The sequence below is a fragment of the Diadema antillarum genome, unplaced genomic scaffold, assembly GCF_040938485.1.
Source record: "Diadema antillarum isolate AM-2024a unplaced genomic scaffold, OU_Dant_1.0 seq00000672_RagTag, whole genome shotgun sequence".
NCBI classification, from domain to species: Eukaryota; Metazoa; Echinodermata; class Echinoidea; order Diadematoida; family Diadematidae; genus Diadema; species Diadema antillarum.
The window spans coordinates 633494-656122 of record NW_027271579.1 but is presented as its reverse complement, the minus strand read 5'-3'; the positions used below and the strand labels follow the sequence as shown (position 1 = coordinate 656122).

Sequence of the window (22629 nt, the reverse complement as noted above, 5' to 3'; positions counted from 1 at the left end):
CTTAGTCGCTGCCGGATGAGAAGACTACTACAGCTTGTGATGTCATATGCGTACAATGATATAAAGAAAATATAAAGAAATTCAAGATATTTTCATTTTTCTTGCATAATAAAAGAACACTTGACTTTCCTCTTTCAGAAGGCAAGGGGGAATAATATTACCCTTATTATACGTCAGTGACGAGTCGAGGAAATGTGCACTTTTATCAAAAAGTAAGATTTTGTGAAATTCTCTTTTTATTTTCCTTATATCGTTGTACGCATGTGACATCATACATTGTAGTAGTCTTCTCATCCAGCAGTGACTGTGCAGATACTTAAAAATTCATAACTTTTGAACAGATTGTCTGATTTCCCCAAAACTCTTTACTGATGTCTTCTACTTATACTGCTGCATTCACTCAAGTCACATGTATTTGAAGGTGAACTTGTCCTATAACTTTACCCCAAAACACTATGTAGTCTTAACCATTTATCAGTTGTGTATTCTGTTTTTGTTTCATTTTAATGCATGCAATCATATGCATATTCAATCTGTTTAACCAGCAAAAGGATAATGCAAATCTAACATGCTTGTAGAGTATGAGAACATTCACAATAAGACATGGGCAATTCCTATTGTTACTTCGTTAAATCTCTTGTAGCTACATAAATGTCGGTCTAAATTTTTGTTCATGTGATTGAAAACTGTGAAGTATAAATTTTGATACTAACAATCCAAACTCGCTTCTTTCTTTTTGCTCTGAATTCTCCCTCCTGTGTCTTATGCTCCTGATATGGCTAGGATTTGTTCGCCAAACCCAAAAATATTTTGAAATTATGCATCAGTTGGTATAGAATGCAGGTATTTATTGCTACTTGTTGTTTATTAGAAGAGATGAAACAAAAACAAGTTTAATTCATTTATTTGTTGTGAAAGGGGAAGAGAAACAGTTATTTAATACCCACAAATTCATTGATATTGATGCTTGGATATCTGACTTGAAAATCCATTGGATTTCTTGTGTGTGTGTGTGTGTGTGTGTGTGTGTGTGTGTGTGTGTGTGGATCAATATCATCTGGTGTATTGATGAGTTAGTAATGCTATGATACAATGATATATTTAATGTGATGCGCTCCTATCTAGCATCACAGGGGCGGAATTCTTTTATGATGTCACACCTTGCTTTATGTATTCATATGACTTTCTTGTAGGGTGAAAGGGTTGCCTTTCTTTTTCTTTTCTTTTCTTTTTTTTTGGGGGGGGGGGGCTACGTATTGCAAAATATATTACCAAGACAATGAATGTCATTTTCACACTTCAAGCAAATTTAATTGTAATGTTGTAGTGGCCCAAGTGAGATGTGTGAGTTAGATTAGTGTCGATTTTAAAAATGGACAGGTCCAGAGGTTTGAACTCTACTGGTAAGCTTTGACATCAAACCTGGATACGTATAGAAAGCATAGAATAGCAAAAAGGGGGAAATCTTGTATATCATAACATTCTCACAAAGGCTGTGTGAATTTGTGTTCCATAAGAAGCATGGCATTGATCACTGGGAATATACAAATCTTGTGCTGATAATCAATATCAAATGCAGAATTAATAATTGAATCCTCTGACTAGCTTTAGATGGAGATTGAAAGCTACACACTGGCATAAACTATTTTCAAGCAAAACTTGTGTGATGATGCTATATACCACTAGACAATTCCAAAACAGTGTCTGAAAGGGATGACAATACTTCTAGTTGAGATGGGGATTCAGGTTTTAACTTTTTTGTGAGATAATCAGAAACCACTTATATGAAATATTACAGAGCTTATGATTCTAAGAGCAATTCAAAGTTTATTTGATAAAAATGATTTTTGAAATGACTGAGATATCAACCAAAAAAGTGGTCCTAACAAAAGGTGGGGGTCCCACCGTTTATTAGGACCATTTTTTTTTTCTTTTTTTCCCTTGTAGCACAAAATGGCAAAAGCTTAAAGACCTGAATAATAAAGATTCTGATAGGTCTTTTTGTTTGTCTTCAAACATCATCATTCAGCATGTGTACGAGAGGACAGCAACTTTTATGCCGTGCACACCCATATACATTTGATGATACAGTATGTATCATGACTATGAAGAGTCACTTTATTGTCCAAATCTTCATGGAGGAAGTGCAATTGCTGACAAACAACAGGTGCTGATAACAGAATTAGTCATTTGTTGGTCAGAAGGGTTTAGATCATGTATAGTAAGATATTTCCCCAAATAAAATGCTTTCTCTCAATGTGAAAAGTGACATACTGATGATTGCAGTTAGTGAGACAGAAATTTGTTGTGATGGTATTGGAAAAGACTTGAGCAATGAGCAATGAAGTAAAACAAAAGTGTACTTATGCAAAATGACAGCTTGCATCTTAGAGGGCAGTAAGTGAAATTATTAAAGTTTGGACTGTCAGAATGTGTTTTTGCCTCTCTGCTTCAGAATACATGACAACTTCAAATGTATGACATGACAATAAAGACCATCACAGATCTTAGCAGAATTCCAATGAAGTTTCAGAACAGAGCAGCATGATAAGTACTCCTTTAGAAGCTTACATGATATACCCTAGTAGTCTCTTCCATGTGTTTTCTGTCAAGTTCAGCATAAAGACAAATTGTAAAACAAACAGGTGGAAATGAGACAGTTGCAATATACAGACTCTTTATCAGGGGGTAAAGTGATGGTGTCATAAAGTGATCCAGCACTTAATACATTACCAAGCTACATTCTAGATGTCATCATTAATGATTTTTATTCCTATCTGATGGCTCCTAAGAATTTTGACCTAATGGAAATCATATCTAAATGTAGCAGTCAAATGGACTCCTAGTCATTGTCAATCGATGTGTTCCAACTGGAGCAGATGAAATGGGCAGCATGAATTCAAATATACTCTGTTAAGTGATGGATACATGACGTGCATGGTAAATGGATACATGCAAGCATTGTATATCAGTATATGAAAAAGACAAATGTACTCACTGAAAGGTCTCAGTGAATTAAGCGTGAAAGTGCTTAGAGAATTTTTAGAGTACTTCCCGAAAGTTTTTTTTTTCTTTAATTTTTTTTTTCCACTGTGAAGTGAAGTGAAGTCAAACCCAATAGAATGGCAAAGGAGTGAGTGATACTGACAAATACTATGATTAGAAAGTTTTAGCCAAGAGAATGTGAACAAGGTCACCATAATGAGCAAATAAAAGGCCCCCACCAACCCCCCCCCCCCAAAAAAAAAAAGAAGATAGATAAAAACACTTGGAAACAAAGAACATACACACCAAAAAACAAAACAAAACAAAACAAGAAAACATGCTGGCCTTGGGCATGGTGGTCATGTGATCAATATTTCTTGTTGAACCTAGAAATCATATAACTCATTTATTCATCTTTAATGTAATCTTTCATCTATTCATTCCCAGTCCACTTCTACAAGGTCGCGGATGATGCATAAGGTGGAAATGACCATATGAAGGGTCAGTGTGTCCAGTACCATATTGTCACATGACTAGCTAGATATGGCTGTTGTGGTCACATGTTTGTGACATCACCTTTCTAACATCAAATGTCAGTTTTTCTGCTTGTCCAATTCATCTTCAATAGAAAGATTTTTCATGTCTCAGGATTATCTAGGATGGTGTGTTCTTCATATGCGTCATCAAAAAGCATAGACAGTAACAACCTTCAAGTGAATTCAAGAAGGATCATCTTTCTATACAATACAATGAAGGAGAATTACACACTGCTACCATTGTAGTCACCTGACCAAAATGGCTGTTTTTGTGCAAAAGTATCATTATGAGTGGGACCTTGGAGCATTTTGGATTTTTCTCTTAAAATTTGGCAATGTCCACTTTTTCTTTTAAAGGATTCTCACTGATCTGCTGCTGATTGACAAGACTCCTTTCATTGAAGGAAAATCAACATCTGGTTATGGTTTCTTTTAACCCCATCCCTACCAGATTTTTAGATCTTAAACAATTTCATATGGTTTCCATAGACAATGGGTAGTAGGACATAAGTGAATAACACAAGCAGTGTTAAGTGTAGCTTTCATGGTGCAATCTAGATCTACCTCTCATACATACTTCTTAGATATTTGATATCTAGTTACTTTTCTAGAATGTATACATGTAGCATTTATGACACCTTTTTTTTTGGGGGGGGGGGGATTTCAGTGAATATGATAAAGCATAGGATAGTGAGCAAGTAATCTGCTATATGTATCTAAATGATTTCCAAATATCATAGAGAAAAGAGGGTGCACCCATTCAAAATTTACAGAATTCTTCTCTTCCCACTTTGGCATATGATGCAATATCATAAAACATATTTGTCTGTGCCTCAGTTCATTTGCCAGTGTCTGATTTGATCCCTGATCAAGAGATTAATAGTATTTCCTTTTTTGCACTTACTGATTTTACTCATTCTGGCTGTGCATGCGATGGACTGCTTCCCTTTGCCAGAGTAAGCGTTGAGTTTGTCACTACACCCGGGCATCGCTCCAGCTTTTATCACCCCTATGCCTGGTGATCCGACGCTGAAGTCAGGTTATGCAATTCTGTTATCAATTCTGACTTCCTCCTCTTCTTCTGAGGCCGACTGCCAAATCTGATCAAAATTTGCATCCGCCATCAGCCATCGAGCTGATATTGGAGGAGTTGCAGACTTTCATGTTAAAAGCGGCCAAATTGACCGGCAGTCTACCAAAGTTAATCCGCCCTTCCTGGCACGATGAAAACAACTTCTGTCGGTGATTTTTTTATTTTTGTCTCCCCAGTACTTTATACTCTTTCACATTTCCTGCACCACACAGGAATGTGGGTTCAAAGACTTAATGAAAATGTCATGGATTATCTAAACATGATATCATGATGTTGCACGCACAGAGTTTCTTATGTGCAGATAACAAAATATAGATATGACAGGGGCTAAATTGGCAACAAGCAGCGGGAATGAAGGAATGAATACCTCAATTTGATTGTTTTTGAAGGAATTCATCATGACATGCCGAAGAATAATGTTCCTTGAATCTACATTTTCTTCCTCACTCTTTGTGATTAAGTAGTAAACTTTGGGCAGTAAGGGAATATGGATAACCCATAGATGCCATCTAAAAAGAACATTGTTTGGTCTGAGAAAAGAACCAGACAGATTAGCTGATTAGATCAGTATTAACCTATCAGTTTCTCAATTGCTGTTTAGCAGTTCTTGACTTACAATAAAGCTCTTGGTTTTGGATTACTAAAAGCTGGAAGGTACATGTACAATGTATGTAGTGTTCATGGCTTCAGAAGATAAATATAAGAAATCCATTTTGCAGATTTGGACATCATGATTTATCTGAGGTTTATCAGAGCAGATGACGATTGATGTGAAACACTTTTGGGATTGAAAGTGAAGTAGCTGACTGGATCAAGATACATCTAGGCATTACTCCTAGACATTTTTCAAAGGGACTACAGTGTAAGGGTATGAAGAATGTTACTCTATTGACATTTGAAGTAGTAAACTGAACCACCACAGACCAACTTTTGCATTATTTGATAAGCCTTTCCATGCCTGAAAGATGAATAATCATAAATGGGATGGGAGGGAAAATGATGATTAATGACATCTTTGACAGTTTTGAAGGCAAGCAAGAGAGACACATACATGTACTCTTGCGTTATACTCGTGGATTATATGATAGTATATAGTGGGACAAATATTTTGATGATGTTTTGATTTGTACAAAATAGAAAAACGACAACCCAACCCCCATGTGACATCATGCTTTAGTAGCTACGTTTCACTTTTGAGTCAAGTATATTCTTAAGAGAGAGAAAATCAATGATATTTGTTATCCAGTGTATTGATGTACCATGTATATTGAAATCAAAGCACAAATCAGTATGTACAGTATACATACACATGCATAGATTGGAGTGTTTTCTTTATGAGCATAAAATGGAGTGCTATTTTGTAGTTTGAAGCCTCAGTGGTAGTTAAGATCAGCCGGCTATCTTCTGAAGATAGTCAGACAGGTGATAATGGAATGGCTCATCAGTGGACTATGAATATTGCCTACTTAGAAAGCATTAGGTGATTCTGATTCTATGGCGGTATATTGAGGCCCATCATGACGTTGGTTTGGGCATATAATGTGACGATTGATGATGTGGCCAAGGTCACCATTATACAGAAGCCTTTGACTGCTGCCGCATTGTCGGCATGAAAACAAACTCACATAATATCATATGTGCATATATATGGCACCATAAAGGGAATATGGTATTCTAGCTTTGTAGAATAGTCTGTGCTTTTTGTTTTCTCTAAGAAGTTTTGAGAACCAAATAATCATCATTGTTAGGATGAAGTTAGCTATAGTAGTCAGAATAATGCTCACATCGAGACTTGTGCAACATGCAAAATCTCTGTGCATTGCACTGGCTGAATTATGAAGGATGACATTGCATTGCTCACACACACACACACACACACATCACAGGTAAATCAATGGTAAGATGCTAAAAGTTGCTGATTATGTATTATCAACACTGCTCATGAGTATTAGGGACGTTGTAATTGGCAAAGTGAAGGTGACTAAAAATCTTAAATCATCTGCTCGATATTCATGAAAACATGCACTCTCTGAAATTCTTTATTTTTTTCAACATCATTAAAAGCCCAGCTATAGTAGTGACTGTATACAGAATTCCCATGACATAGCAAGTTATTTCTACCGCTATAGAGAGGTTTGAAAATTATTTTCAAACATCCTATCAAATAGGTTACATTCTTTTGAAACACATGAAAAACTAACCAGATTATCTTTGAAGTCCAGATGATGCATAAATCCTCATCAGTGACAGAATTTCCTTAAATTGATATTTAAGTAAATGCATTGTTAACATTAGTCTTAAGATGATGATATTTGTGCAAATCTGCAGACTTTCTGGGTCATGTCATTCATTCCCTCGTTTCTGTTTTCCATCTCCAAATCACGAGCCGATAATGTCCGTCTTTCTTCTAGAGTATGGCAGGAGGTTGAAGGATGGAATTGAGGATTGGCAGGCGAGTGGGAGTTTTGCAACGCTGCCTGTTTTTCCAAGCTCACTGCTCCCCAGAAAAAGTCCTCCGGCTCATGGGGGTCCAGAGGGAGAGCTGAGGGTGTGGAGAGGTGCCTTGGGTACCTGCCTTTTGAGCCAGGCCTGGGGCTTTCTTTTTAAAAAAAAAACTTCACAAACAACAAAACAATAATAACATAACAAGATGTTGTCTTATGAAATTGAAAGCAATAGCAATAGCAAAACATACTTGGCACTTCAGCCTCAAACAGGGAGGATAAAAAACAACAGTATTTTGTTTTGGATTTTTTTGACTGAGATGCCACATTTAGCACAATAACTTTTTAAATCTTTCTTATTTCATTTATTTGTTTCATTATTGTGACACTTATGATCTTGGGATGCCCGAACGGGGCAACTTTTTGTTCTGGCTTGTTACACATTGTCCAAACTGGTGTCTTGGTTGGCCCTTTTGATATACTGAATATGCCATATATTTAGCAAGTCTAAGTTTTGCAAAACGAGACTTCCCGACGATTTAGCGGGTGGGTAAATTCGTAGTCCTGGAGTCCTGTACTGAAAGGAGAAGTGTTATGTATACGACACATTCATATCGGCATTAGAGTCAATATTTTCGTGTGTCATCAATTTTGCAAATAGCAGCTGACTCGCAAAATTCACAAAAATAAAAACCTTGCGAAATATTCGGTTGTGGGCAACTTTTGTTAACCCTTTATAAGCTATGCATGCACAACCTATGCACAAACTATAGCCATCCCAGCGTGTGGGCAATGCAGGGCAGTACGTGTGGAAGTACACGAGCCAGTTAGAACAAGTCTCGTGACCAAAAAAGAGAAGAAAAACAAGTGATCACTGCAAATTGTCTTGGAAGTGAGTACAAATGTGTAAACATTATGTAAGTATGGCCTAAACATGACGTGCATTGCGTGTTCTGAAGATTAGGCATTTCGTATTTACTATTCGTAAATTCAACATGACCAAAAACGGACTACGTGCCACTAAACAGCTCACACTGGCACGGCATAATACAGGGGCAGTGTGAAGCCAAATTCATGCAAGTGTCAGGGCAGCTGAAGATGATTCATGTTCTCAAATGAGAGAGAGAAATTTCATATGTAGAAATCATTAACCTTTGAAAGCATCCTCATTGTCAGACAGCATACGCTAGAAAATATTTTATTCTTAAAGTTCTATGATAATAGTAATAGTGTATTTTTGCTGTAGATGAAAATGCAATTCCAGACTTGGTATTCTTAAAGTTAGGAATAAAGTTGCCTCAGAGTCACATATGATAAGTTTATGTGTGGAAGTCCTTTTTCCTCAATTAGTCTGCAAGAAAATTTGAATAAGATATCTGCATGATTGATTATAGTTGTAAAAATCCATGAATCTACATTTCTTAATCTGCAGTTTGTTGTGTCCAGATTTATGTAAAGCTTTCCTTCCCATTAATTTGTGGAACACAGGTATTTCTTGTGTGTGTTTCTTTGTAAATCTGTTGCTATTGCTTCAGATTATGTTGGTGTTTTTGCCTTCTAGTAGAACACATGATCATGTAGTGTATTGATTGTTTCCAGCTGTTTACTGGGAAATGGTCTTTGAACTTTTTTTTTTCATGTGGCTGAGACTAGGTAGGAAATGTAAACATGAGATAAGTTTCACACCCATACCTGCTATGTAGGGCATGATCAATGATGGTGAGCTCCATACCCTCCCTCTCTGCTTTTCCTTAACATCCCACTTTGTGAACATGTGGGGAGGATCAAAGAGAAGAAAATCATTTCCTGCATCGGTACCACTATTTATCAAATTTGAGCATTGTCTTAAGGGATGTATAGTTTTAGTTGAGGAGCTTCAGGTTTCCAACTTTTTTTGTCAGATAATGAAAAACCTTTCATGAAATATGAAAGAGCATGCAATTCTAAGAGGAATTCAAAGTTTATTTGATGAAAATTGGTTTTAAAATGACGAAAAGATGCCAAAAAAAACATTATCCTAATAAATGGTGGGACCCACCTCTTATTAGGATCACTTTGTTTTACTTTGTTTTGGGATACTTTAGCAGCTTCAAAACCAATCTTTATCAAATAAACTTGGAGTTCCTCTTAGAATTATGTGCTCTTTAATATTTCATCAGTGGTTTCTAATTATCTCACAAAAAGTTAAAAGCTGAATTCCTATTTCAACCAAAACTATACTGTTGCTTTAAAGGAGAATTCCCAGATGATTTAGACTTTACAGTGTACATGTGAACATTTATAAATTGATTATACTGGGTACAGAGTTTCAGAATGTCAGTGATTAGGATGAGGAATAAGAATGTTTTCAAAATTCGTAACAAATCACAGTGAATGGGGATGATGACATTGCAGCTTCACATAAGAATGCATGATTGAGTGCTCAAGGGAGCAGAACAGAAGAAAAAGCATGCGCAAATCCCACACAGGTGAACTTGTTAGGCAAGTGGTATTGTAATGGAATTACATGACTGGAATATGTGAGCCTCCCTATGTAATCAACCTTGTTCAGTGCATTATGTTTGGAGGTTTTCAGAGTATTGGTTTATCTGCTCAAGGACCACAATAATTCCCCAAATCTGTACATAGCACTACTGATTAATGTTCTGCATGATGTGAAATTAAGTGAATTGTTTGGAATACCCCTGGAAGGTATATCTGCAGTATATCACACCCTGTTTAAGGAGATACTATTGGTACTGGCATAGATAACTCTCACCTTACACTGAGTATGTGTGCTTTGCATTTATTCTTTTTTAGCAATTCAGATTTATTTCTTACAAATGATGATGAATTTTCTATATATATGCTGATAACATTTTATGATTTTCCCATAAAGTTGTCAATTTAAAGTCATTTTATTAGATCAACAAGTAAGTGTTATTGCATTAAAAGTGATAAGTGAATGTTTATATGGAAGCTTTGATTGTCATTGACGTCATCGTAGCCAATATTTTTTTCACAACACTGGATTACAAAATGTATCAACATTAAACGTTATACTTCAATATTCTCATATATGAGAAGTTTTTGGAATGGACACATGCACATGACTTTGTTACATTTTTTTTTGTCACCGTAAGTTTTAGAAAAAGCATGTCTATTGGTTAGTTGAAGAATGTGAAAAATTTGTAACAATTTCTCCCTTCAGCTGAATTCACTTCTCATACATTGTGTTCTAGCTTTCAATATGTATAAAAAAGAAAGGGGGAAAACTGGTCAATAGAATGAGATGCTTCCAAAAATATCATAAATGACTTTTATAATTAGTCTTCACTCTTGCAACTATGCAACGTTAAAGTGTGAGTCTAAATATAGTAGAGGGGTAATTGATGGATAAATGGTGATTGTGGGATTTTCTATTTTGATCTCTTCTGTGCTGCATCACTGCAGTATGATTGAATGGCATGCTCTCTTCAACTTAACTCATTTAAGCCAGAGAACAGTCTTAATAAGAACAATGTCAGAGAACAGTCTTAATAAGAACAATGTTTGTTAATGATTGATTAAACATTAAATATGAATGCAGCACACTTTGGTATTTAGTGGGCAAACTAAGAATAGAGTCAAAATTCATTTTTTTTTAAAAAGAGATACACCAGTTTTTGAAGGACCATGATGGCTTACTTCTACGTGTAAGAATATTGATATGTGGACTGGATGGAACTTATTATTTGCAGGACTTTTCAAATATGTTTTGCTGTAAATAAAACATTTGTCTGTACTTCTGTCAAATCTTTTTTTCTCTGTCTGAGATAGGAAATTCCTACACGTAGCCAAGCTCAGCTGATATTTTTCTGATTCTGCAAAACTCTTCTTGAGATTTAAAGAAGAGACAAGTTATTTCCATGGAGTGCTTATGGTTTTTGAACGTCTGACTCAAAGAAGAGGACTCAACAACAGATTGTTGCATTGCAAGTAAAGTTTTTGTTACTAGATGTAGCAAAGGTGTGATGTTCTAATATTTGTGGGATAGAATGCTAATGAGCTAACAGGGGGCAAGTAAAAATGCTGTTACTTGTGGTTTGCAGATAATGCAGTTGTAAAAGATGCAAGACAACTACCAGAGACTGATTTTGGCCAGAATTCTTAAATATTCAGATTCTGCTATCAAGAGATGTCTTTTTGAGAGATCAAATAAGAGAAATACAAGGGTAGGGCAAATAAAAAGAAAATGGAAGAGGGAGAGAGAGAAAAAAAAAAGGAAAGAGAGAGAAGGAGACAGAAGGTCTTGTGAATGGGGCAAAGTTCCTCTATTTATAGGCTATGGGATGCACACACACAAAAATGAAACATGAAATGGCCATTAAGTGTGACTTCAAATAATTTGGAATTCCTGAACAGCTAAAAAGATGAAACTTGAATAAGAGAGAGATAGACAGAAAAAGAAAGAAACTACAAAAGAGAAATAAAGTGAGTGAGGGAGAGAGAGAGGGGGAGAGAAGGGTAGAACTGATGTAGGGATGGTGTCAAAAGGAAATGCAATCTCCGGTAGAATCATTTAACAAGATTCAAAGATTGATCCCAAGTTCCTCTAAGGGGTCAATTTCCACAGGAAATTGAGGGAATCCAGGAGAAACATGACAGAATCCATGTCCGACTCTTCACCAGCCATTTGACTGTCATGGTCCCTCGCCTTTTATGGAAAAAATTTCTCTCGCTTCGCCCCTTCCCCTCCCCACCCCCACTCCCACACATACACCAATGCATACACTCCCCCACCCCCCCCCCCCAAGCTCACTATCACCAACACCATCCCTTCAAATACATGGCAGTTCAAACATGCAAGCGAGGTGACCAATAGGGGACTTCTGAAAACTCACCAGGGTATCTTTGTATTCAGACAAGGCAGTGATAGACAGGTTTTGAGAAGTTTGTTTGTTTTTGTTTTTGTTTTGTTATTTTTTTATTACTGGTATTACTGTACGTATACGCTGTTAGTTTCGCGTACAGATATTTTCGTGAATAACGAGGTCATAGACATTTTCGTGCGATGTTGTTTTCGCGAATCGATGCCGTCGCTAATGTTAATGCTCTATTAACACGGTGCATAGAGACATTTTTGCGTGTCGTTAAATTCGTGATCCAACTGTGATTCACGAAATTTGTGAAAAGTAAACCCTCGCAAAAATAACAGCGTATACAGTACTTAGTTGTCGTTTTGTTTTGTTTTGTTTTGCTCTGGTTTGTTTTGTTTTTTTGAAGGGCGGGTCTATGTTGAGTGGCCTTCTTGCCTTCTTGTCTGTGACAAGGCATCTGGGTGATTTTTCTAGCTTTTTCATACTCAACAAAGCACCAATGAGGTAAATTTTGAGTAGCTACCTTCTAGCCTTCTCATCCTAAAGGAGACATCAGGGCAAGTTTGAACAAGTCTTCAAGACAAGTTTTAAGAACTCACCTTCTCACTTCCTCATCTTTAAGCAAGGTGCCTTGTTGAGCAGCTGCTTCAACCAGTTTCTCCAACTGCACTTTGAAGATCCTGTACCTTTGCATCAGTGCAATACTAGACAGGGAAAGGTCATGCCTTGTAATGCCACACAAATTTGTATGCTTTGCATGGATACCATTCCTTTCCCATGATATAAGCCAAAAGGTGACATTATATCTGCAGTTTGTGTGGTGTGGTGGTGCCAACATAGCCTTTCATTGCCCCAGTCACCAATCTTTATGTTTTCCCAAGTTCAATCAGATGAAGTGAGAACTTTGCGCTATTATTTGACTAGTTTCAGACAATTATTGTGTTATGGCTACGGCTTCAAGTGGTAGCACTGTGAGCTAGGATTTGCAAAACTGATGTCTTTGTAATCTGTATGATCATATATCCTTCTTGTTTTAGGAGAAATGAGAACTGTCTTAGGTCACAAGAGAACATGAAGGCTGAGATTTTCTCCCTCATGATATTTTCCAAATGAAGCAAAATCATCGGACTGAAAGTTTCTGGCATTTTAAGGATAGACTCAGTTTAGAGTACTTAAGAATGTATCATTTCCTAGTCAATACAAAACTCAGTCCATTGATTTTAGATATTTCTTGACATTTTTAACTCAATCAACTGAGAAACCAGCCGCCTCTTTGTCTGTCTTCACAGAGATCTCCAACAACACCTGTGGCAAGTAAAGGAAGGACTATAAACTTGATATAGCGATGGTTGCAATCGCTTCTCAACATTTTCCAATGTTCTCCCTGAGGACCCTCAGAATAAGAAGAAAATGATTGATTTTCTTTTGTGTGTGTTTCCCACTCCTGTCGATGCTGTAAACTTTCAAGCATTGATCAAAGGGATGTGGTGTCGGTTGAATTTCAGCCTGCGTGCGGTGTGAAATCCGTCTAGCAGTTGTCGCTATTGATTTTTGTACTGCGTGTCCCATTACTGCCGCAAACCAGGAGCGACAAGGCAGTGTCAGATTCTGACGAGGCCATTACCGGTCAAGTGGATTACCCACAGCGGCACGTGGTGCGCATTCCAATGCGAAACAAAATGTTTGACACTTGTTTTAAATACTCTTCAGCGAGGGGCTGGCACCATGAAATTGCATTCAGGAGGAGCGCAGCGAGAGAGTGGGGGAAAGGGATGGTTACCTTGTGACGTGCGTGAAAGGAGAACGTGAAGCAGACTAATCAAGAGAAGATTTTTTTAAAAAGTCAGTTGAGGTGTTTGTGTTGACTTCCAGAGAGAGTGAAATTGAAATATCACAAAAGGACATTGCCACTCACTTTAAACACTACCAGCTTCTTCAAAAGTTGTTTGTTGAGATGCTTCTACTTCATTTTCACTTGTGAAAGAGTGGGATTAAAGTTTACGAGTGTTGTTGTTATCTAGTAGGTGAAATTTATATTTCAAGGCCAAAAATCCATCTGGTGATTGTACTTTATCTCCACAAAGTTTGTCTTATTTTGTTCAAATTGGATTTTCAAGATTGTAAGATGTTTTATCAAGTAAGGTCCATTTTACTGGTAGAGATCTGAATAGGTTGCAGAATTTTGCTGAGTTATGATGTACAAGGTTTTAGAATGTATGTTATTCTTTCAGGGAAAATCCTATGAGAGAGTAAAAACAAAAACAAAGCACAGAGCTATTTTAGAAAAGAATAGACAATAAATAAAGTTACAAAATTTTCAATATGTAAGAGTTTGTAGAAACCAGACAGTTAAAGTGACAGTTTATGTTTGGGAGCAGTGATTCCATAACATGTTCGAATTTCCACATTTGATGTATATGTATGGTTCAAGGGGATGTAAACACTGACAATACATTGATATTGATATTGATAAATTGAAAAGTCCAAAGTAAGAATTGGGGCTCCTACATTTGTTGCCTATTTCTGTTAACTGTTGTTTGACTATACCTTCTATTATAGGCTATTATAACAGTTTAGCAGTTTGTGTGCAAGTATTATTTTGAAATATGAGTGTTGACTAGTAAGCACACAATGTTTCATACTCAGTCTGTTCTCCATCAAATATGGCATGTTGGCCACTATCAGCTGCAAGGCAATATGCCATCCATAATTTCTCATTGCATCTTCAATTTGTGCATATGAAATTTATGTTACAATAATTATGTCACATGCAATTTTCCACACCTGGCAATGTAAAATGATGATATCATACAGCTTGATTGTTCTAGACCCAGTGGTCAGTTGTGATTTAAGTGATGCATAGTCAGCCCTGTTTAAACAAAGATGTGGCAATTTTTTTCCAGAATTAAAAATTCTTTCGATAAATAATTAACTTCTATTATCCTTTGAAGGATCTTAAGACATTGATTTAATTGAAGGATTGGTTTTGTGGGCATATGTGTGTGTGTGTGTGTGGAGGGGGGTGGTGTACTTGATCTGTTGCTCCAAATGAGCCAAATCATGTCAGGATAAGGACCTCAATCCCAGTGATTAAGTGCAAAGAGACTTGACCACAGGGCTTGATGTCAGTCAACCTCATACCACACTTGATCCACCGTCCTCTTAAGGTGTCAAACTGGTTTAGCTTGAGATGGACCCGTCTTGGTGCTGACTCCAAAGATTTTGTCAGGCAATCCCTCAAAATGCTGGCAACCATGCAGTCTGTAGTGAGTCGGTGTAGATACACCACCACAGCTTTAAACAGAGCTTCTTAATTGGCAGCCATTGCTTTCTCCCCATTACCTCAAGCAGGCTGCACCCTGCATCAATATTTCATACTTGTATTAAATTGTACAGCAACCCGTAATAAAAGTGTTGCGCTTCCCCAGATGTATAGTGCATTACAGATGTGGGCATGTCAATGCTGATGTAACATACGACTATTTAATGATAATTACCTCAGTTATGTCAGACCTGATTTTAACAGGAGTAGGATAGCAAATGGAACACTTTATCTGCATAAACAAGATTAACCTGAATCTATAAAAGGAAGAGGAATTGACAGTTATGAGAGAGAGAAAGAGAGAGAGAGAGAGAAAGAGAGAAAGAAAGAGAGAGAAAGAAAGTGAGGGATGAAGAGAAAAACAGAAGAATTCCAAATGTCATATCAATCTGTCATATTTCATCATCAGTCTGCTTTTTGTTAATGGATAGAGATTACCTTTTTTTATTAGAAGTATTGGTCATGACAAAGTAGAAGTAAATGGTACAGTCTTGTAGAAATATTAGACATCTGTCAATGAAGTAAAATACCCATTCCAAGCAATCTTTGTGCTCTTCTTGTGATACAACTGATTATACATTTTGCATCCACTGATCATGTCCTTTCAGAAAATTCTGGATCCAGATATTAAAATGGTTAGCCCATGAAATAAAATAACAACTGATTACATGAATACAAATAGCTTAAAATTATGTGCACAGTTCTTGTGCTGCTATGATCCAGACCAGAAGAGCTCAAGATGAAAGCACGATGCTAGAAAGCATTAATAATAACACATAATATATTCTATAACTTGTCCACATAAGCCCTGTCAACAGTCACTTGACTCCCGGCATGGGCAGTGTGCCGTGTATTTCCTAGTGTTTGTGATATGTGCTGATAGAACCTCCTGAAAGAAATCTAAAAAAGAAGAAAATTTTACTTCACAAATCTAAAAAAAAAACACCTGTTGATACCTCCATGTTAAATTCAGTTAAAAGTTTTGTTTCCTTGAAGATGAAGGGACACTGCATTAGGTATGCTCCAGAGAAGAATGATCTTGATGTTACGATGATGGTGGTGGTGGTGATGATGACAATGGTAGTGGTGGTGTTGGTAGTATTGTTGGTGAGGATGGTGGTAATGGTTGTGAATGATGGTAGTAGTGCTTATGATGATGGTGGTGGTTGTAGTGATTGTGATGATGATGATGATGATGATGATGATGATGATGATGATGATGATGATGATGGTGATGGTGGAGATGAAGCTGGTGGCCATGGTGATGATAATGATGATAGTGGTGGTAGTGGTTGTGATGATGATGGCAGCATTGGTGATGATTTTTATTTATTTATTTATTTATTCATTTCCATTCATAGGGTGGATAGCCCTTTCAGCTCAAGACTGATTTCCAAAGGGGTGGTGGTGGTCATTCAGAGTGATGGTGATAGTTTTGGTGTTAATGATGGTGGTAGTGGTAGTGATGAATTCCACTTTCATAGTAATGAGGATGATGGATATGATGGTGGTGGTGATGATGATGCTTACTCCTGCCCATACTCCTCAGGGTCAGAAAAAGTAGGGATGGGTTGTAAGAGGTGTCTTCAATGAGAGAATAGGGTGTCATCTTTCATTCCTGAAAGTGGAATTCATTTACAAATCCCATAGGTGGTGGAGATAGCTCTCTCACTCTTTGATTGCACGTCAGGGGGCTAGTCACGATTGTTAAAAGGACTGGAGTAGAAATATGAGACATCACACTCATCTACATATTCCAGACAGAATTATGCCCTTTCTGGTTCAATGACTGGTGACTGATATCTGCCATAGAATGTAGTATGTAGATTTGCATGCATGGAAGCACTTTAAAAGAACATGAAGAAAATGGGGGAAAACTCTGTCATTTTTTTTTTATTCTTCCATTTGTCATGAAATGATAATTGGAGGGGGACAAAAGAAGTTAACTTGTTTGGCAAAACATGCTTGGAATATTGCAGGTTATATGTTGTATCAAAGCATGCTACTAACCATCAAACACAAAATTTGTTGATTTGATCAGTTGTGTTAGCCTTTCAGGATGCAAACAGTCAGGATGTAAAAATGGCCAACAGTTCTGGTCTCCAACATTACTAGGTATGCTACATGCCCAAGGATGATTCACCTGAACATTTACACCATATCAGAAACCAAGAATGATATTTTATCAAGGTATTCTCAGTTAGACATACAATTTTCTCCAGACCCTAAAGCCCTGCTGATGTTGTTCTGAAGATTTTTCATTAGTATCTGGTCATGTGAAGTGCTCATTCCCATTTTCATTTATGTCTGGTACCTTTTCAGACTTTTGTACTGTTGTGCTAACTAGCTGAGATGCAATTTCCTTCATTTGAGAGAGATATCCATACTTTCATGACGTATAAATACAGGGTCGAGGTTAGGTTTGCATGTACAAATGGCTTAAATTCATTTTATATACTAGTATTGATATTATCCCCTCCCCCCTTTCTCTTATCCCTCATTCAGATTTTTCCATCAGGCTTGTACATGGCAATGTCCCCAATGAGGGTCTGCTGCTAGTCTATGTCCAAGGCACCTGGGGAAAAGTTTGCGGCAGCCAGTGGAGCAGGACCACTTCCAACACTATGTGCCGCCAGCTGGGCTACCCCGATGCTGCCAAGAGCCCGGAGCTCTCCCAGCCTGACTGGGCGAGAAGCTATCCCATCATTCTTGACAAGGTGGAGTGCGTGGAGAATGACATGCATCTTTCCAGTTGCCAGTTTAACGTGTCCAATGGCCGAGATTGCAAGCATGAGAAGGAAGTGTACATTCACTGCAAGCTTCAAGAACCAACAGGTGTGTATGAAAGACGGGGTCAGAGGTCATACAGAAAACTGAAAGTGATGGAGTATAGATTGGATGAAGCTGCAAGTTTGCGCTGTATCATGTTTCACAGAATATGCATCTGTGTTGTCAAGGAGGAATGATTCCATAGTCATAAAATAAAGCTGAAAAACTGAAAATATGTGCCAGTATCAATTTCTGCATGATGGTAGTATCCTTAGAGGAACTTCACCCACAATCCTGTGTATGTTTTGTTGCTGTTGTTGTTGTGGTGGTGGTGGTAGTGGTGTGTTGTTGTGTTTAGTTGTGGTTTTTTTTTGTGTGTGTGTGTTTTTTGTTTTTTTTTTGGGGGGGGGGGTTGAGTGACATGCCATGCTGTGTGTAACAGATGATCAGTACATCAAAAACATTGGAGAGACCATGTTTGAGATGTACAACTCTGTACCTGGTACTCATTAGGTCTTCAAACATTTCTGGCTTGCAGACATCTGGTGCTGTCCCTTTATCATCTTCAAGTTCATATGCATCTCAGAAGAGCTTGAACAAGGGATAGGGAATGGGGACAAATTAATCTCCAATAGCTTCAGACTGAAGAGGTTCTCGCACTTTACCTTCTTTGCTTTAAAAAAAAAATGAAGGGTAGGTTGGGCAGACTGCCACATTAATGAGAGGGAAAGTGATCGCAGACATCTCCCATACTCCTGACATGCTGTCTTTTGTAATGTGACCTGTTGTGGAGAGTTTTCTTGTTAGTGACTGATTTCGTATTGTGTGCCAACTTGAGAAGGACTGAAACTGGAACTTGGACCACATGTTAGGATCGATAAAGTTAAAAAATTACTTCCACTTGAATTACAAGAAAACAAAAAATTACTTCTCTTGCCTTGAAAATCACCCAAAATCCCTAAATCACCCTATGCGAAACTTTCATATCTCCCTAAGAAGTGTCAATTTGAAGGCTTCCTTCAGGGAGAAGCCAGTGACATCGCAGCAAGCCTCCTTCATGTGCTGAAGGGTTTCAATATGTATGTGAGCAAAGAAAGTGGTTGGACAGATGTAGTAGGGGTCAATCAAAAAAGAGGCAGATCCTCATGATTTACGCAGGTGTGTATCCAGTTTAAGAAGTGTAAGAGTTGCAGGGACACATAGCCTACAGGCATGGACACCCAAATTTTCTCCTTCTATGTGGAGTGAATCTTGAAGGAGTGAGTGATTACATTGTTTGAACAGCTGTCTGTTCTGCAATCATTGCTTCCCTCGAACGTATTGTCCCTGGGTACCGTTACATGAAGGAACTTTTCACAGTTAAGGCGTTGCTATATTCCCAGCAATGGGTAAACTGATTAATGTTGATGGTACCACTGGCACCACTCTCTCCTTCAGTCATTAACCCATTGAGGATGAGCTAATTTTGCTACAGCATGTTTCCCATAAACACCTGCCTGAGTATACTCTGGACTAGTACTCAACAGGTTAACTCCAGAGACTCCAACTCTCCCGTTTTCGACGGGAGATCTCCCGCCGAAAGCCCATTTTTGCAAAATCTCCCGTTCTCCCGTTTGAGATTTGATTTCTCCCGCCCTGGCTCTGCGTCTCCCGGTGGAAAGGATTTCTTACTTATTGCTATCTTATGTTGAAAAAATAAGCCTTAGATAGCACCAGAGAACATCTAGAACCCTAGGAACTTCGCGCTTCGCACACATCAACTTGGAGTCTCCCGTTTGCTAGGGGTTTCGGGCTGGAGAATCTCCAGATTAGAAGGTGCTTGGGGTTGGAGTCTCTGTAACTCTGTATGTGCCGTTGTGTAAACCCTCTCCATGCCATATCATTCTGAGACAGCAACGCAGTCATGCTTTGGAAAAACATTCTGCCGTTCAAATCTGTGTAACTTTTTAATACATTTTTGTTACCCTGGATATGTAATGAGCAAAATTATAGAGAACATGTAAATTGTATGGCAAATCTTTGATTGTTTTGCTTTCAAATTTCCAGTAGCTACATTATTGTAGAGGCATGACTTTTACATACAAAACAGTGACAGAAACAAGAAGTTACTCGCAAATCCAGCAGGGAACCCTGCTTGATAGTCGATCACCACATATGATAATAATAATAATAATAAGATAACCACATAAAATGCAAGGTACATTTGACAGGAATGGAATCGCAAGAAATGCTTTGATTGTAGTGACATTTGGTGAGTTATCAATTGGTTGGGCAGATTTGTGTGTTTGAGCAGACTATGTGAACTTGGCATGCCGTCAACTGAGTCAGCCAAACATGGCACATAAAGAGTTAAGGAGTAAAAGTCTGTCATGCACTCTGACTTCTTTTTTGCTTATTATGAAACATTTTCTTTACTGGACACTCTGCTTCTGGTACATTGTTTTTATATGTATGAATTGCCTGCATAATTATACAGTATGTCATACAGGGCTATAGACATTAGTGGTGTTTGGTGGCTCGGTGGCCCTTGGCCACTAGAACTTGATGTTGGCCCACCAACTTTCCAAAAAGGTTGAATATGGTGGCATGCTCGGGTACTTAAGATTAAAAATTGGCTGTTTTCTTTCCATCTATGGTATTTGGGCCACTTACCAAAATACCTCACTTTGTAATATTGTCAGGATTACATTTTGCAAATCAATGGGAATAATGCAGTGATTGTTGGTCATGGCTTTGTAGACATGTTTTAATTCCTAAAAGTGTTCACACACTATATGTTCAGAGTGAAGCATACCTTTTCTTCTACATGCACATCATTAAGGTTGCATGTAATCCATTCAGTAAGACAGAGGAAAGGAATCAAGGAAGAAATTTGCAATCCCTGCAGTATTCAACAATGTCCATTGCATTGTCATGTAACTTCATTGGGGGCCTGTGTGGAGAAATGATACAGATGACTGACATTTCCTGAAGAACACTCCATCTTGCCTGTTTGAATGTACCCAAGGGTGTGCGGCATTTATCCGGAAATGAACGCTGTATTAATTCATCATCTCTGCCTTTCATTCATTATCCACAGATATCTCACAATATGTCTTACATGCTTCTTTACTTCACCACAGCACAATTTCAGACAACATTGATTGATGGAAATATCTTCAAATTTAGCACAGTTTTATTCAAGGACATGGCTTTCTGTGAACATGTGATTCAGTGTATAAGTATCAACAGATTTTCAATGTCAGTAGATGTTATTTCATAGTCATGTAGATAATAGTATGATTACATATTTCAATGTGAACAGTTCAAACTCATGAGCACATTAAGATGCAATTCAGTAGGATCATTTAAAAAGAAGCATAACTTAACAATTTCCAGAATTTTTCACCCAGACAGTGAGGGAATTTTAAATTTTGTGTATGTTTTCATTAGGCATTGACAGTGGTCACAATGACTCCTAAGTTAGATGGGGTGACGATCACGTCATAACCTCACAAGTCTGTTGACCTTTACTCAAATGTTCATCACATTGCCACTTTGTGAACAGGCTTATCAACTATCAAATGTCATATTCCATCAATGAAGAGGCAAGCCAGTCATTGTGAAAATCAAGGTATCACACAAAAATGTCGCAAGCACTCCTCTTCAGTAACCAAAGGCATGGCAACAATTCTTAAGCGCTGGCCTCCTGTTGCCAAAACACCCGGAGAGACATAGAGAATCACTCACATGTAAGGCACCTCCTAACCTTTCATCCAGTCTTCCAGAATTGTTTAGATACTGACCCTCCATGAAAAAAAAAAAGAAAAAAAAAAAGGAGAAATGTGAGAAATCTGGGTTGAGAGCTAGAAATGGATCACTTCTCCTGAATCTGAGAGTCTGCCATTGATATATAAAGCCTTAAAAGTGGACGCTGTTTGTCCCAGGTTTGAACCATCGGAGAGTCACTATCATACACTGAGTAAAGGACTTTGTAACAAGAGGAGACCTGTTTTGGTGATAGATATCTTGTCCAAAGTGGAGCATGAAATGGGCAGCAGTGAGCAGAGGACCTAATTCAAACTGACCAACCGAGGCGGAATGGGCTAAAAGTTGTAGGGTAGTGGAAGTGGTATTAATTCATTCTTATTTGAAATCTTATCGCCCAAGGTAATGATATAATTCATCAAGTTACAGGAACATATACACCAGACAGACACAGAGGTGTCAAGAGAAGAGAGTCTGTAGGACAGTTAGTTTGACTTGTTTAGTGGAAGTTACAAGTGGCTTGTATCCCAAGAAGATCAATGAGTGTAGTGTGCAGGTGGCATAAATGTGCAGAAGGATCAAAGAGAAAATGTTGCAAAATGAGCAATAATTTTCTCTGGGTATACATGATGATTTTTGGACAAATTGGTGATTCGAATTCATTTTCTTAATTATTTACCACATAAACTAGATTTATTGTAAAAAGGCATCTGGATATTGCAAACACAGAACTGATCATTTCTGTTGTTAATTAATGGTGGAAAGTTTGTCTGAGCATCATCAAGTATACCCAAAACCTTAATATCGCTGTGAGTCTACCCATTGGATAACAAATGCTTGTGTTTACTGGTGCATAGCTGGTGCTTGCTTGCATTGCTTTGATGTAACACAGTCC

General features: G+C 37.7%; 1 protein-coding gene across 2 annotated transcripts in view; it reads left to right on the top strand.

Moving 5' to 3' along the window:
* Window positions 1–22629, top strand: part of LOC139736892 (CD5 antigen-like) — a 35334-nt gene that overhangs the window by 1413 nt on the left and 11292 nt on the right. For both annotated transcript variants that reach the window (XM_071647552.1, XM_071647551.1), the window contains exon 2: window positions 17724–18053. In XM_071647552.1, the coding sequence (XP_071503653.1) occupies window positions 17724–18053 (330 nt within the window). The remainder of the gene's footprint in view (window positions 1–17723; window positions 18054–22629) is intronic.